Below are 17700 nucleotides of genomic sequence, written 5' to 3'. Positions count from 1 at the left end.
CCCTCTAGCCCCACCTGTCCCTCTAGCCCCACCTGTCCCTCATCGCTCTAAGAAAGTGGTAGGTCAAGCTTAAAATTGTCAAATTTATTGAAATAATGACAAGTTCTAAATATATCCTCTTCAACAGAGTTAAAATCAGCTGGTGCTGCAGATATAATAATAAATAAATACATAACACACATATTTCTGTTTTCCAGCAACATATTAGGAAGCATAGGCCATTTTACAGCATTGTACAATATACCAACATGCTGCATTAAATGGATCCATAATCCAGTCATACTGAGCACTGCTGGTTGGGAAATATTTTTGAAATAAACTTTGCAGGGATGTGATTTAGGCCTACTGTTTAATACATGGGATCACAAGAGTGCCTCCCAATCAGACGTTTCAGCCGATTTCGCCAGAAATCTCAAAGGCATAATACTGTCGCGATCGAGGCCTCGTCCCATACTCAAGTTTTTTTTTTTTTTTTTTTTTTTTTGGTGAATGCAGTAATCTTATTTGCTAGGTGAGGTAGGTGCTTGTCTTTGCCTTGTAACTGGACATTTAACTTAAATGTATCGCTAAGATATATCAAATATATCGCTAAGATAGGCCAGCTTCGTCAAGAAATGTTCATTAGTGAACGTGCTTGCAGATTCAAACATGGGCTCTTCCTCCAAGAAGAGGCTTAACTCTGAGCTCAAACACGCCAACAACATCACTTTACCTCGCAAAAGCCACCTTGCCTCGCTGTGAAACAGTACAGCCTTTTGGTCAGCTACCATCTCTTCACAAAGTCGCGGAGAAGACGCGCTTTTAAGGGCCGGGTTTTGATGAAATTCACCACTCTCACTAGCTTAGAAATCTAAACACACCCTAGCGGCGGCAAATTAATTTGCTCAGCCTGTACGCCTAGTATCAAACTATAGGGATTTCTATTGGCTGACGCCGTGGGACGCCATCCAATCACAGCTCTATTTTGTTAGAGTCTTAAGGCGGGCTTAAGAGGATAACGACAGTCCTGCGACAGTGAACAACAAGGAAGGTGGCTATGGCTTAACTAAGAGCGGTTGTTTGAATCGGCGTTGGTGTCAACTTTGGAGGAGTTGGGACTTTTTTTTTTTTTTTTTTTGAAAGTTGAGCAACACAATGCACTCAAGTCATTCCTTTCAAGAAGGATGTATTTGCCGCTTTCCCAACGGATAATGGATATGGTCGTAAGCGCTGGCCTATTGCATGCCTAGGCAGTTTGAAAGACAATTCTCTGCCGGCCCCTTGGATTAAGCGAGGTGAATGGTTCGATTCCAGACTATACATTTCAATGATATAGGATGGCCCGCCAGGCTACACCCTCACAACAACGTTCAAAATCTCATGTAGGTCGGGAATAACTAAGCTGCCTTGACACGAGCGCTTCCGTGAATAACACAGTGCGTCCATTGCGCATCGGGTGCTACCTGGGCCCAGGCTACAGATAAAAAATAAAAAAAAAAAAAAAAAATCCTTTTTCACGTCAGTTCGCGCCCCACTTGGCATGTCTCCGCGACCCAGTTTGAGAAACGCTGCTGTATGCTATGGTTTCACACCGCTATGGATTCACAGTGCTAATGCTATGGTTTCACACCGTTATGGATTCACAGTGCTAATGCTATGGTTTCACACCGCTATGGATTCACACTGCAATGGATTCACAGTGCTAATGCTATGGCTTCACACCGCTAATGCTATGGTTTCTGGGTTAAATGACATGTCTGTTTGAAAGATGCCCGCCCAGATTAATCTTATCGACTATAGATATATAGGATGTAGGATGTTAGTGGCCAAGGGCAAAAAGCATGGCTGTGGCTAACGCAATAGATACACAAAGCACTAGACACCTGAACTACACTGAGACATGGCCCCCTAGAGAGGTCTGTGTTGTGTATGGGTCCTAAGGTAGAACCAGTTAAGTGTGTATGTGTTTCTGGGTGAACATTTGTAAGTTTTGAGTGTTTAGCATGTGTTTGGGTATGCAGTAACCAATGAGTGAGTGCAAATAAAGTAAACAGCCATATAGTGTGTGTGTGTGTGTTTATTGTGTGTGTGTGTGTGTGTGTGTGTGTTTATGTGTGTGTGTGTGTGTTTATGTGTGTGTGTGTGTTTATGTGTGTGTGTGTGTTTATGTGTGTGTGCGCATGCGTGCGCGCATCCTCTAGCGTACTCGGGCTGATGGCGGCACCCAGTCCCAGGGCCGGGCTGGTCTTGCTGAAGGGCGTGGACTGCAGGCTGAAGCCGGGCTGGATGGAGGGCGTCCTGACCACAGCGGGGTGGCGGGGCATAGCAGGGGGGGCCACGGGCAGCGGAGCGACCACCTCCTCCTCCTCCTCCTCTTCCTCCTCCACATGCAGCGCCCCCGGCTCCTCCACCTCCAGAGCCTGCGACAGCGAGGACGTGGAGCTGACGTCGTCCAGATCCTCGTAGTACTTGGGGGAGAGGAAGGCTGAGCGGGACAGGCTGGCTGCACAGGAGACACACACACACACAAGAGAACATGAAGAGGAGGAGCGCCACCCAGCCCCATGTGTGTGTGTGTGTGTGTGTGTGTGTGTGTGTGTGTGTGTGTGTACCTGGAGCTGTAGACCTGACGTGCGGGGTCTGGGGCTATAACTCATGTCTGTGGCCCATACCCAGCCCAGTGTGTGTGTGTGTGTGTGTGTGTGTGTGTGTGTGTGTGTGTGTGTGTGTGTACCTGGAGCTGTAGACCTGACCTGGAGCTGTATAACCTGACCCAGCCCACAGTGTGTGTGTGTGTACCTGGAGCTGTAGACCTGACGTGCGGGGTCTGGCGTTTCGAGAGGAAATTCCTGAGCTGGGACTGCTTAGCTGGAGTCATTATGCCTGAGATAATGAAGGGATATGAGTCATAGCACAGACACGCAGGACATATGAGTCACAGACACACAGGACATAGGAGTCACAGAAACACAGGACATATGAGTCACAGAAACACAGGACATATGAGTCACAGACACAAAGGACATAAGGAGGCACTGGCCCTGTTAACATTTGTTTTTAGAATTTCTTTTTAGCGTCTTGTGTGATCCAATCACAAGTGAATTGACATGACAGGTATCCAAGGTGTCCAGCCAGTTAGAGACGTTACTGACCTCTTGTGTTTAGATTCCGCTAATGCTAATGCTAACGTCACATTCATTAGAACTCCCAGAGAGTAAGAAGTCTTCCAACATTAACGGCCCGGGTGTGTGAGTGAACAGATGCACACCTGGAGATTTGGAGGTGGTCTTGGGGGACGTCTCCAGACTGGCTTTGAGTAGCGCGTCCCTCAGCCCCTCCAGCTCTTTGTCAAGACTGAAACAGGAGATCAACAGGAGTGAGGGACACAAGAAAGCAACACCTCCTTTCACAGAGTCTCCAGTATAGTTCGGACAACTGCGTCACGTTTGGGTAGCAACGGCCATTTTACCAGTACGCTAAAGGTCAGATACAGCGATCGCTAAGTAGTTAGCGTCCAGAGGAGATAAGAAAAAAATGGACCGAATAAGAGCAAATGTGAACTTCACAACGACGAGATGTACAAGAAGGCAACGCGGTGTTACTGTAATAAAATAAAGAGCTTTAAATGCTGTAGTGCGGTGTTACTGTAATAAAATAAAGAGCTTTAAATGCTGTAACGTGGTGTACTGTAATAAAATAAAGAGTGTTAAATGCTGTAACTGTAATAAAATAAAGAGCTTTTAATGCTGTAACTGTAATAAAATAAAGAGCGTTAAATGCTGTAACGTGGCGTTACTGTAATAAAATAAAGAGCATTAAATGCTGTAGATTGGCTTCTGTTCTGTGGGCTGTAACACTGAGTGAACTGAGTTTGCCTACTGATGTTACGAAGCTGTAACTTATTACAGCCCATACAGACACTTGTATTGAGTTGCTTTACATCCACTGGGTGACACAGACCTAGTTAAATACAGGGATGTAGTGGTAAAATAAGAGGTGGGTAAAATATGAATTCTGTGAGGTGGACTGTACCGTGCGGTATCGGATTTTTCAGAACATGTTTGATGATGGTGGAGGTTATTGTCCAATTTTTAATCAGTGGTATTAAATGGTTCCTAGAGTGTACATATTGTGAATGTGGATAATACACTGTGGTTTTTGAATGTTAAAGTTGCAATTGGTGAATAAACTCTTTTCAGAGGTGGATAAACTCTAATAAGAGGTGAAATAACTGGAAAGGTGGATAAACTACGTTTACTTGCATTTAGCCTCCAATACATCCCTGATCCAGATCCTTTCCATGTTGGTCAACATTTGCGATTACGTGTTGAACCTGTCAGTTCCATTTTGTCATAAGTCGTGCCTACCCCATTGGTCTATTTTGTCATAAGTCGTGCCTACCCCATTGGTCCATTTTGTCCTAAGTCGTGCCTACCCCATTGGATTTCTATCTGTACAGTAGCTGTCGTTACCGTGATTCCCACAATTCTTAGCGATTTTACAACACAATCCCGAGCTCTATAGACAGAAGACGATAACGTCTCCATCAGAGAGAAGTGAGAAGCAAAACGAACAGTCATCATTATAATGCTCTTCAAAAGGCACCATCACTCTCTGTGACGTGCATGAGTCACCGATTCGACCCAAAGCGTGAAAGTAATTGTGGTGATAATTACTTAATATTAATCTTAGACTGGCAAACTTCAGGAAAAAGGAAAACTCAGGAAGACCATAGACCATTTTTGTTGTACCCTTTATTCTGTTACATTCCTGAGCAGTCTAAGATTAATATTAAGTAATTATCAACAAAAATGGTCAATATGGTCTATGTCAAACCAGGCCCATTTATCCCAGGTGGCAGTCTTGCCAGGCCTTTGGGCTCAGGTCAAACAGTGCATAGAAAGACGCTATATCTCCATTTCTAGAAAAAAACAGGGATTTTGATGAAAACTAGGCACTGGTTAGCTTGGGATTTCTCAGGAACAGAGGCATGTAGAAATAAACGGTTTGTACCCACTGAGAGCTTAAAGTCTCACCTTTCAAACGAGCCATAGTATGTGTCCATAGCTATAACATAGAATACTGTACGCTGTGGCTCTACAAAAATAGTCAACAATGATCTAGATTGCCAAAGCTTCCGAAAACAGTGCGTCATGTTAAAATTGCGTGCGGTGTTAAAAAGGCACCATCATTATTAAAGGTGCTCTAAGCGATGCCACACGTTTTTTAGGCTAAAACATTGTTACTATATATGTATACTATATATGTCACTGCAAACATCACCTAACCAACCGCTAGCTGTCCGTGTCCTGAATACACTGTAAAAAAACAAAAAACGGCAACAAAACCGGGGCAAACCTAGCCCATAAAACATAACAAACTGTTTCAGCAAATCCCAGACGAGATGCGCGTTTAGGAGCGTTTAAATTGCACGGGAGCAGCACGGGAGGGAGGGGGAGGAAGAAGCGAGCTAGCTCTCAGTTTTGTTTGAAAGTCAACAGAAGTGACGTTACCCAGCATTGCTTAAAGCTCCTTTAAGACTCTAGTACACTTCATTATAATGCTCTTAAAAAGGCAGCATCACTCTCTAGTACACTTAGGGTTACAAAATTCCAGGAATGTTGGAAACTTTTCCATGGGAATTAACGGGAATATACGGAAATTAACGGGAATAAACAGGAATTAATGGGAATAAACTGGGAACTTTTAATATGGCAAGTTAGTCTATAACAGGGAACTTAAATGTAGTGGACAAAACCCCATCTTGCAGCATAATATTAGTTAAAACAACCTGATTTAATGCAATTTCAGTCAAACTTCTACCCTGCACATATGTCAATCACATGCCCACAGCAATTGGCATAGGCTACTAGACATAAAGGAAACCTATGGTGCGTTCATGTGCATGGGGAAAATAAATTCCCAGTGAAAATGTCATCTCATGTGTTCCCACAAATTGGTGTGAAACTGAGGGAAGTTTGCAAACAGAGTTGCCCAGTTATGGGCTTGTCGTCACTTTTGTCCTCATTTAAATGGGTGTACGTCATTTTGCATAAACTGTAATGGGACGATTAATCTGTCTAATTAAGCTTGACAACTTATATATAACTTACATAATCTATAAGGTTTGGTTGGGGTGGTATGTTGTGTCATTGTATTTTTTTTGTTTTACCATTTTCTGGGATTCTAACTGAACAAACTGATAGTCAGTCAATGTTCCAACCAATTGGATTTTGTTGTTGAGTGGCAAGGTGTTGAGTGGCATGGTGTATTGAAAGTTTCCAATTTGGAATATTTCCAAAATTCCCCAGCTTAACTTCCCATGGAAAGTTTCCGGTAAGTTTCTGCCCCTTTGCAACTCTAAGTACACTTCATTATAATGCTCTTAAAAAGGCACCATCACTCTCTAGTACACTTCATTATAATATGGTTTGACTGCGGCGCGCTGCTGTACCTCTGTCCAGAGGGGGCGGTAGAGGGCAGGCTGGGGGTGGTCCAGGCGGCCGTCTTGCTGTAGAGGCGCAGGCTGTGCAGGTCACGCAGCAGCTGGTCCAGCTTCAGCTTCTGCTGCGTGATGATCTCAAGGTTGTTGGCCAGCGCGTTGAACAGCATGTGCCGCTCAGGGATGACCATGTGCCTGGACACGCAGAGAGGAGAGGGAGAGATCAGGGTTAACGTGCGCACACACACACACACACACAGGGATGACCATGTGCCTGTACACGCAGAGAGGAGAGGGTTAACGTACACACACACACAGGGATGACCATGTGTCTGACACTAAGAGAGGAGAGAGTTAACGCACACGCACACACGGATGACCAGGTGTCTGAACACGCAGAGAGGAGAGGGAGAGATCAGGGTTAACATGTACACACACGGATGACCAGGTGTCTGGACACGCAGAGAGGAGAGGGAGACGAGGGTTCAATCTCTCACACACACACACACACACAGGAATGACCATATGTCTGGACACACAGAGAGGAGAGGGAGACAAGGAGACAAGGGTCAGGGGTTACACAACACACACACTCACGCACCTTTGCACACGCACACACACACACACACACACCCCCTCTGGTCTCTCTTACTTCTGCTTCTTCCTGTTCTCCAGATGTTTCTCCCACTCCACATCCAGCACGGCGTTCACATCCTCCACCGCAAACTTCACATACTGGTACAGCCGCCGGATCTCCTGTTAACACACACACACCCTTCTCACACTGTTTCTCAAAAATAAACACACACACAACCTAACATATACAACAAGCTCCACTTTGTCCACATGTGGTACTTCACATAATGTGAGGGTACACAACACATTAACATCTCTCACACACACATAAGATGCCACATTTTTCATTTGAAGAACCATGCCATGCCTCTAGATTCAGTAGTCATGCAGCCAGACCCATATTTTCATGCACACCTAGACATAGGCAATCACACACACACACAATCATTCTGTACTTGAGCTGTTCCTCTCAACCTGCAGCCACAGCCCACACACACACACACACACACACACACACACACACTCCCCCTCTCGGACCTTGAGCTGGTCCTCTCTGCGTGGGTCGAGGGGTTTCTTGTAGAGAAGCTGGAGGTAGCTGGGGTCGTTGTTGAGCTCACAGTGAGCCTTGGCATCCTCGGCCCCCGCAAAGCCCTCCAGCAACGTCGTCTTTAGCGTGCTGATATCTCCGTGGAGAGACTGGAGGGACACACACACACACACACACACACACACACACAACAGATCAGGTAAATATTTATATTGTTAAGAAATAACAGATTCATTCGATACTAAGCATTGAGAGATAAGTCTGTAGAAGACAGAAGTATGTTTATGTAGGAGTGTGTGAGTAGCGTGCATGAGTATCACAGCCCTGCACCAAATTTAAAAAGTTATAACTGCCTTCTTTAATGCAGCAGAGAGAATATGCTTTGGACACTAGTCCTAAACCTGTGTGCGCGCGTGTGTGTGTGTGTGTGGTACCTCTGTGGTCTCTTTAATCTCCAGGGTGAAGACGTGCAGGTCCTCGGACTCCTTGCGGAGTTCCCTCATCTCCTCGATGCTGCCCACCCTGAAGTCCGTCCTGCTGCTCCGAGCCTTCAGCTCATCCAGCTCCTTCTGAAAGTGGGCAATCTGCACACACACACACACACACACGCACATGCATGCATGCACACACACACACACACGCGAACATGCACACACAAACACACACATAAGACAGAGTGTGAAAAGAGTGAAAAGTCTTTGCGAATCAGCAATATCAAAACATAAACACTAAAGTAACTGATGTGGGTTCAGTCCTTCATATCCATGTGAAGCTGACGTGTTGTGATCCGAATAAGCTCACATTAGCTCTGATCACGGTCCATTTGGTTTCTTATCTCCTCTTAACTACTTAGTAATCGCTGTATAAAACCTATGGAGAGGGTGGTGACTCGCATGCTGTGAGCCAAAATCAACCCTATGGAGAGGGTGGTGTGTGTGGTGACTCACCTCCTCCAAGATGCCCGCCATGACTGGGTCTGAGTCTTTCAGCTGCTGTTTCTCCAGAGCCTTCACCGACACAGCAGCCTGAACACACACACAGAGGGGGAGGACAAGAGATTGAGGGATGGAGAGAGAGAGAGAGAGAGAGAGAGAGAGAGAGTAGGATTTGAGTTTTACACAGCATTGACTGGCAAATAACTTCACTGGAAAATAAACTTGCCTTCACTGATTCTACGCTCATAAGTCCAATTTTATCATTGTGCAGGTATCCAGTTGAGTGTGTTCAACTCTGTGTGTGTCTGTGTGCATGTATATGCACGTATGTGTATGTGAGTGTGCATGTATATGCACGTATGTGTATGTGTGTGTGCATGTATATGCACGTATGTGTATGTGTGAAAGAGAGATAGAGTACCTGTACAGGTGTGTGTGTGTGTGTGTGTGTGTGTGTGTGTGTTAGTGAATGGTTACCTGGGGTTTTGTGTGTGTGTGTGTGTGGGTGTGTGTGTGTGAGTCAATGATTACCTGTTCAGGTGTGCTGGTCTGGGGTTGAGGAGGTGCAGTCTGGACCACTTTGGGTGGCGCTGGAGTAGCCGTACTGGTCTGAACTGGCCGCACTGCTGCTACACACACACACACACACCACGACAGGTATGATCGATTAAAGGTAGTCAACAACTCCACATCCAATGTACTTCTGCTGATTTGCTAGCGATGGTGTATGTGTGTGTGTGTGTTACCTGGTGTGTGTGTGTGTGTGTGTGTGTGTGTGTGTTACCTGGTGTGTGTGTGTGTGTGTGTGTGTGTGTGTGTGTGCGTGTTACCTGGTGTGTGTGTGTGTGCGTGTGTGTGTGTGTGTCTGTGCATGTGTGTGTGTGCATGTGCGTGTGTGTTACCTGGTGTGTGTGTGTGTGTGTGTGTGTGTGTGTGTGTGTGTGTGTGTGCATGTGCGTGTGTGTGTGTGTGTGTGTGTGTGTGTGTGTGTCTGTGTGTGTGTGTGCGTGTGTGTGCGTGTGTGTGCGTGTGTGTTACCTGGTGTGTGTGTGTGTGTTACCTGGTGTGTGTGTGTGCGTGTGTGTGTGTGTGCGTGTGTGTCTGTGCATGTGTGTGTGTGTGTGTGCTACCTGGTTTGCTGGGGACTGATGGGGGTGCTCCAGGGGCGCTGGCCTCAGGGGCAGATCTGGGTTTGGGGGAGGAGAAGGAGAATGGAGCAGGGGTCTCCAGTGATGAAAACCTGCACACACACACACACACACACAGAAGTTTTAGGCATATTCTATCACGTCGCATCCGAGCTGTAAAATGCAGACGTTCAGAACATTGCAACATTGTACCATATGACGGAGGTGGCTTTTAGCTAGATGGATGACAGCAGGCTAAGTAAAATAGCGATGTTTCAAAACTAAAGTTCATCAGAATCTTGGGATACACCCGCTTGACAACGGGAGAGATAGAACTAACGACTGGCCTTTGGCCATAGCAACCATCCATTTAGAACTAGTAACGGCAGTTTGTCCTGCAAGTTGAGAAATTAGTTGATATGTGTTGGAAGAAATTAGTTCTACAAACAAGACAGTTTTAGCGATTAAAACTTTTAAATTGTAACAGGAAATGAACACAACGCAAGTGGCAACAGTGGAATAAGCGGGATAATGGACTCCACGGTGGTCTGTTCACAGAAATTAATGCACTACGAGGTTTAAACAGCCCTCCGCTTCGCGTCGGGGCCGTTTTACAACCTCGACTGTGCATTAATTTCTGTGAACAGACCACCGTGTCATCCATTATCCCTTACATAATGGCCATAATAATGTATGATATGACCTAATATGCTGAGGAGATAAATTCAAAAGTGCTTCGGGAAGAAGTTTTTTTTATCACATACAAGGTATTTCAGGCCACAGATATAACCTAGGGGACACAATGAAAATAAAGTATCACTCCCCTCAATGTCAACACTATTTCTTTGCAATGATTATGCAACTTTAGAGTTGATGAACTCCGGTGATATACAAATTATTTGCTGCAGACATTGCAGAGGACTTTATTTTAATCAACACTTTATTTTTATCAACACCATCAAGCAGTTTTTGAAAAGTAAATGTTCCAATCAATGATTGATGGCAATTATTTTAGGGTTTCAAAACTACTTTTAGTTAGCCATGTGGCCCCTCTTGGTATTAAACAAAGGCACCCTCCCCTCCCCCAATGAAATGCTAATGTACTGGATACAAGGGCAATCAGATCCACAAGACAAAGGATGTTACCTTGCTATACTGAATCCATATGTCATGAAATGTAAATATATTAATGTTTGGTATCATTGTAATAGTCTCAGTACAAGGATTGTAATGATTTGATTGTGAGAATGTTTGGAACATTCTATAAGTGATATTACTGATATAGAAGATCTCTCTCCTCATGCTATTCAGATAGGTGTGAGTAGGTGTGTCTGATGCCATCTGGAGAACCAACCATGTGGGATTGTTTTGGCGCCAATTCTTTCCTTATTTAACCCATACAAAAGTGACTAACTTGCATTGTAAGAACTAGAACGATGGAGAACTGAAGAAAAGATAGAGGTTGATCCAGCAGAGGCCATGGCTTCTGTGCCATGGCCTACATAGACCATACACCATTTTTACCCTCTCTGCTTGTAACAGAATAAACCTGATTCCTGAGTGTTCCTGAAGTTTGCCAGTCTAAGTTAATATTAAAGTAATCATTCACCACAATTACCTTCATGGAGGTTCCACCGAGATAATATACTTTTGTCGCTGATTCCGAGATGCCGCAGTTTTTTTCTCTCATCGCTCTGGTGACAGCTCCTAGGTAAGGAAGCTAGAATGTTAAGCTAACGCTAGTCTTGTTTTTTAAATTTTGTTTTGTTTTACATCTACACTCACGTATTAATAGACTGAATAGATGATGAAACCAGGATTCATGTCGTAATAACCTTTTTCAAGTGTGCAAACATAAAGCTCAAGAGGGAATGGTTAAGCCTCTTTTAAATGCATACCTGAGCTAACTAGCTAGCATGGTTAAGCCTCTTTTAAGCCTGAGCTAACTAGCTCAAGAGGCATGGTTAAGCCTCTGCGCCTGAGCTTAGCTCAAGAGAGCATGGTTAGGCCTCTTTTCAGTACGCCTGAGCTAACTAGCTCAAGAGAGCATGGTTAAGCCTCTTTTCAGTACGCCTGAGCTAACTAGCTCAAGAGAGCATGGTTAAGCCTCTTTTCAGTACGCCTGAGCTAACTAGCTCAAGAGAGCATGGTTAAGCCTCATGCATGAGCTAACTAGCTCAAGAGGCATGGTTAAGCCTCTTTTCAGTGTGCGCCTGAGCTAACTAGCTCAAGAGAGCATGGTTAAGCCTCTTTAACTAGCTCAAGAGAGCATGGTTAAGCCTCTTTTCAGTACGCCTGAGCTAACTAGCTCAAGAGAGCATGGTTAAGCCTCTTCTTTACGCCTGAGCTAACTAGCTCAAGAGAGCATGGTTAAGCCTCTTTTCAGTACGCCTGAGCTAACTAGCTCAAGAGAGCATGGTTAAGCCTCTTTTCAGTACGCCTGAGCTAACTAGCTGCCGCTAGGGGCGTCTAGATGTCTTTGTCTGTGAGCTAACATGAGCACATGATGAAAATGCCTTAAACTTCTTTTGTTTTTTTAAGCAGAAAAATCTTCCTGCAGCCCGTTTAAGTTGTCCTCCTGCTCCATGGAGCTGTGTGTGTCCGTGTGTGTCTACTAACAGTATGAATGAATGCGCGTGTGGGCCGGCCCTGTGTGTGTGATTTTTTTAAAATCTTTTATTTCTTTATACAATATGTGTTTTAAACCTGATTCCTGAGTGTTCCTGAAGTTTGCCAGTCTAAGTTAATATTAAGTAATTATACCTAGGGGTGGGCGATATGGACAAAAAATAATATCTCGATATTTTTTGTGATTTTGACGATAACAATAATTAGTCGATATCCTTTAAAAAATTGTTTTTGTTACTTTACAGCTCATTATTTATGAATAGCATCATTACAATAATAACCAATAACCTAACCTGTGACTTTTTAACCAAATCAACCAATGCATTGTCACTCTACACATTTCCAATTCTGCCCCACTTTGTGTGTGGCAATGACATGAATCTAGCCAGCTACATTAGAGAAGGCGAATAGGCCTAACAGTTTCCCAAAAGAAAGTCTGAAGCTGAAGTTCCTTTCAAACCTTTACATAGGATTCACTGTAAAACTAAGAGCAGACCAACAGAGTAGCCTACATCTAAGTTATTTCCTTCTATGTTTTGTTTTAGAGCAATCACGTAGGCTAGCATTCCAAGTTACAGAATAGAAACTAATGCGTTAGCTTATGGCTAATGTATATGAGAAATCCCATAGAGATGCTAGCGGTTAGCATAATCGGTAAGCAGTAGATATTTAGATGAACTTCAGTCCATTTACAAAGAGTTAGTGAGAATAGCTATTTGTTTACAAATGACTATTAAAATACTCAAAGGCTAATGTTTTCTCTCCATATAATACCGTGTAGGAAAAAACGTGACTGTCAATGCTACTTGAACAGAAGTAGCCGCATAAAATCCCAAGTAGGCTACTCTCACTGCACAAAATAAACATTAGGCTGCGTGGGACAACGTTGTGACCCACTAGTGATCACGTGACACTTGCTCTGCTGCACTCCTCCCGCATAGCCTACCTCCTGGGACTGTATGAGTCCAAGCAGGAAAATGTGCCAGAAATTGGTAATGCCTTTATTGGTTGATCTGAAACTTTACAAAATATTGGATATCATTATTGTGACTGCGCCGGGATTAGTGTGTGCTTTACCTCACTGTGTATTCACTGTGTGCCGTTTGTGTTTCACTAATTCACCGATTGGGTTAAATGCAGAGACCAAATTTCCCTCACGGGATAAAAAAAGTATATATACTTATATACTGAGTCTTCAGTGCGTGATTGAGTGTTTTTTCCCCAAAGTAATTTAAATACTCGATAATGTCAATTTGCACATCGTTAAAACAACAATCACGATATTATCGCAGGCCCACCCCTAATTATACCCCACAACTACTTTCATGATCTTGGCAGCACATTTTCTTCTCTCTCCTTCATTTTACAGTCTAATGGTTACTGACTACAACGGCTCGGGATCAAAGGTCATACGGAATCGATTAATCTGCGTTATTTTTTTTAATCAGTTATTTTTTCTCATATTATGTTATTTTGACAGCCCTAACGTTTAGCCTTCACAGTTCACACTTTTTCAAAATGGTAATCCATGAGAACACACATAACACCAAACCATACATATCTGTAGCCTGTTAGATGGAGGGTTTATGAGCGGAGTGCTCTTCATAAGAGTGGGCTTGTAGGCTACTATTTGCCTGTGCGTGGTTGTCACATGTGGTTATTCCCATAGATATTAGAAAGCTAGGTACCACATTGACTGTCGAGTTCTATTAGGTGGCATCGTAAACGCGGCCGCCATATTGGTGGGGGCAACACCTTTATTGTCTATGGGCAACACTTGCAGCCAATCACAGACACCTGCCTGATTTCCAGTCAGAGTCACATGCTCCTCCATTGGCCTCCAGTGATTGTTGCCCCCACCAAGATGGCGACGCTATTTCCGTACGATCTGGAGCCCAATGCGGTATCTAGCTTTCTAATATCTATGGTTATTCCCCTCCGACGCGCTCCCGTCTCACCTGTCGTTGAGGTTGAGCCTGACGGCAGGCGTGGCCGGCTCCTTGGCGATGGTGAGCGGGGATGCGGTGGCCAGCCGCTGTGGCGTGGGGCCTGGCACCAGGGCAGGGGAGGCGGCCGCCGCCACCACCGATGGCGTCAGCGCCCCCAGGACCACGGGGGGTCCCACCAGGGGCTTGGCCCGCAGAAGGAAAAGAAGGGGAGGCAGCGGGTCAGGGCCGGACACCGGCAGCAGCTTGGAGGCCGCGGAGAATGAGAAAACCCCGCCGGAGGAGGAGAAGGCAGGGGGGGCAGCGGAGGAGGAGAAGGCAGGGGGGGCAACAGTGGAGGCCGCAGGGGGGGCAGCAGAGCCCAGAGAGAAGATGGAGGAGGATGGAGGCGGCAGGGGGGGCAGAGCCAAAGGAGAAGCCAGTGGCAGGAGCAGGGGCAGGGGCAGGAGCTGAGACAGGGGCAGGAGCAGGGGCAGGGGCAGGGGCAGATGAGGTGGCAGTTGCAGGAGGGGGAGGTGTGGAGCTGCTGACAGGGGCACGAAGGGGCGGAAAGGTGCTGGGAGGGGCTCTCTGTGAGGTGGGGGCTGCAGCAGAAATGCCTATGAGGGAGAAGGGGAACAGGACAGGTAAGGTCAGTACAGTACAGGTAAGGCCAGTACAGTACAGTACAGTACAGGTAAGGTCAGGACAGGTAAGGTCAGTACGGTACAGTACTGGTAAGGTCAGGACAGGTAAGGTCAGTGCAGTACAGGTAAGGTCAGTACAGTACAGTACAGGTAAGGTGAGTACAGGTAAGGTCAGTACAGTACAGTACAGGTAAGGTCTGAACTCAGAATGATGGAATTAAACAGACCACTTAGACATTCACTAATCACATGCTGATGGTATGAAAATAATACAACAGCAAAGATGTGAATATACACCACCTCTATAGGGTGGGGTAGCTTAAAGGTATAATGGAGATGTGCGCGATTACCCACCCTTACTTGTGGAGACCAAAAATACTAACTTGTCAGTTAAACATTTGATTAATGTAACAAGCTAAGCACCGCAGAAAAAGTGTCAACTATCTAGAGATCTAGATATAGAGGGTCGACTGTCTGTAACGTTTGTTTGGGGAGATAAGTCGCCATCTCTGTGAGGGTCCACGATCTGTAACATTAGTTTATCTGCAACGTACATGCTAACCTACAGTAGTCTTCACAAGTAACCAGAGCTTGTCTACGGAGAGCCTGTTTACTTCCTATTCAGCCCTATTGTACCGAATTTGGTTGCAGTTCCACTGGGGATGATTGCAGGTGAGTGCAAAATAAATGGTGGTCTGTGGAGCTAGACGGCTAAATTTGTCTCACCTGATTGTCGTTGAAAAATCGCATATTTGATTGTAGTTTCTGCGAGTTCAATATGGATTATTAGGTCAAGTTGAACGAACAAGTACTTATGTTCTTTTGATTCCGTACATTTTGAGTCATCGTTGCCCATAACACGCTAGCTTCCTGCTAATGAATGACATCATTGACATTTTTGAAAGCCTTTTTAGAACAAATAAGCGACTTTAAGAAATACTCAGCAGTTTGTATTTTCTTTGCCTCCTCTTTCGAATGCAACATTGAAATTACTAGACAAAAACACACCCAGAGAGTGAAGGTGGGCTTGTGAACTTTGACAAAAAAAAGAGGCCGAACAAAATCGACACCCCCCTCCCCCTGTAAAACTGGCTGTATCTTGGAAAGTATTGATCTTACATAAGAGTAATTTACAGTGTGTCTCCTGGGTAACATAGGTACACCTGGTAATTTTTTCAGAATTTTTTGAGACCTAAGTGCGTGGGCCCTGGTTGAACTGACGTGGAACTGACCTTGAATTTCCCCTGGGGATCAATAAAGTATCTATCTATCTATCTATCTATCTATCTATCTGAATGACCCAGAGCCTTTCATCAGCATTAGACGCTATGTGTGGGCAAAACATTGTTGACTGAAGTCGATGCTTTCACCCCATAATGTTAACAGGTTTCACACACTGAACAAAAATGTTATTTTAGTGTTATTTTTTGTAATTAGATATTCATGTATTTTGTGTTTCTTTATTCAAAATCATATGCCATAAAGCCTCAAGAGCCGTTTTAACTGTGGTGTGGTTCAGAGCCACTGATCTCAAAAGAACTTGAGATCTGCTCAGAAGCAGTGCCCGTCATCTCCTTGGGCTTCTGGCGCCCCCTGCAGGTTTCCTGGGGAGTGTGCTGCTGATCGCTGGGACTTATGGCTGAAAAACAAGGTCAGCATGCGGTCCTGCACTTAACATTCCTAAGAAATTAAACTGGACGGCTGCATTGACAAAGTTGGAGTCAGAGACAGTTCAACAGCAGGTGTTTTTGGAGCCAACGCAAGCAAAGAAAACCCAAAATTGTCCAGGTCTGCCCAGAATTGACCATATTTGGTGAGATGGCCAACATATTTCAGCATCTTCTACTGGCTTAATTTTTGAGTGTACTCTGCCCATTGCGCCTTTGGCTGGGACACTGAGTTGGACCTGATGGCTACACACTAACACCACACATACACACTTTGCCAACACCACACACACACACTCTGCCTCACTCGAGTGCTTCGCTTCTAAAACTAAGGTCAGTCAGTAGATTCTGCTGTCAGCAAACATCATATCCGCTTAACTTCTCCGACACGATTGATTTGATGGCAGAGCAGAGGCAAGTAACATCCCCTATGATGACAGCCGTCAGAACGAGCTCTTCCTCTCAGACATGTTCACCAACGTCCTGCTGGCAGACTCTTTCATTAAAGAGTAGCTTTTTCTTCCTTCCTTCCAACTATACGCATACGGTGCAGAAAGTCAAAAAGTTTTTCAGACTTGGACTTAAGCTGGCTGATGGCAAGCAAGGTTGTGATGCTAGACGGTTTCTCCCAGTTTACACAAAGGGAAGAGGCAGATATTTCCCTGCGGTTTGGCCTCTCATTTACACGAAAACCTTGTTTTTATCATAGAAAACAATTATTTCTAAAAACTCTGGCCAAAGTGGAGATTTCTGATAACGCCGGTTATGTGTTGTCATGTCAACTGGGAGAAACAGGGTTTTAGGTTCTCAAACGTCACATTATACGTGCCCTTTTGGGTTGGTTGTAGACCAGGCGCGCCGCCGCGTTCTGGATCATCTGAAGTGGTTTCACTGCGCAGGCTGGGAGACCTGTCAGGAGGGCATTGCAGTAGTCAGTAATGAGATGACTATTGCCTGAACCAGAAGTTGGGTAGCATCTTGAGTCAAGTAAGTCCTGATTTTCCGTATGTTGTAGAGTCTTAAAGCGGCATGACCGGGCGACTGAGGCAACATGATCTGAAGTTTAGTTGGTTGTCGAGAACAACTCCTAGATTTTGCAGTCCTGGTAGGTGAAACAGACAGGGAGTCAAATTTGATGTTGATGTCGTGATGTATGGTAGGTTTAGCTGGGAGGACCAGCAGTTCAGTCTTTGAGAGGTTCAGCTGGAGGTGGTGTGCCTTCATCCA

The 17700-nt window shown here is 44.9% G+C and overlaps 1 protein-coding gene across 1 annotated transcript in view; it reads right to left on the bottom strand.

The window, feature by feature from the left end:
• The window catches only part of nup214 (nucleoporin 214), a 113244-nt gene that overhangs the window by 81594 nt on the left and 13950 nt on the right, over positions 1–17700 (bottom strand). Inside the window, 12 exon segments of the mRNA XM_048259276.1 lie at positions 2186–2482; positions 2779–2862; positions 3248–3333; positions 6434–6616; positions 7074–7177; positions 7535–7693; positions 7979–8128; positions 8492–8569; positions 9011–9108; positions 9610–9719; positions 14193–14365; positions 14406–14779. Coding sequence (XP_048115233.1) covers positions 2186–2482; positions 2779–2862; positions 3248–3333; positions 6434–6616; positions 7074–7177; positions 7535–7693; positions 7979–8128; positions 8492–8569; positions 9011–9108; positions 9610–9719; positions 14193–14365; positions 14406–14779 — 1896 coding nt within the window.

The sequence above is a fragment of the Alosa alosa genome, chromosome 12 (assembly GCF_017589495.1).
Source record: "Alosa alosa isolate M-15738 ecotype Scorff River chromosome 12, AALO_Geno_1.1, whole genome shotgun sequence".
In the NCBI taxonomy this organism is placed as follows: Eukaryota; Metazoa; Chordata; class Actinopteri; order Clupeiformes; family Clupeidae; genus Alosa; species Alosa alosa.
The sequence above is the reverse complement of the archived record's forward strand: the minus strand, read 5'-3'. Positions and strand labels throughout refer to the sequence as shown.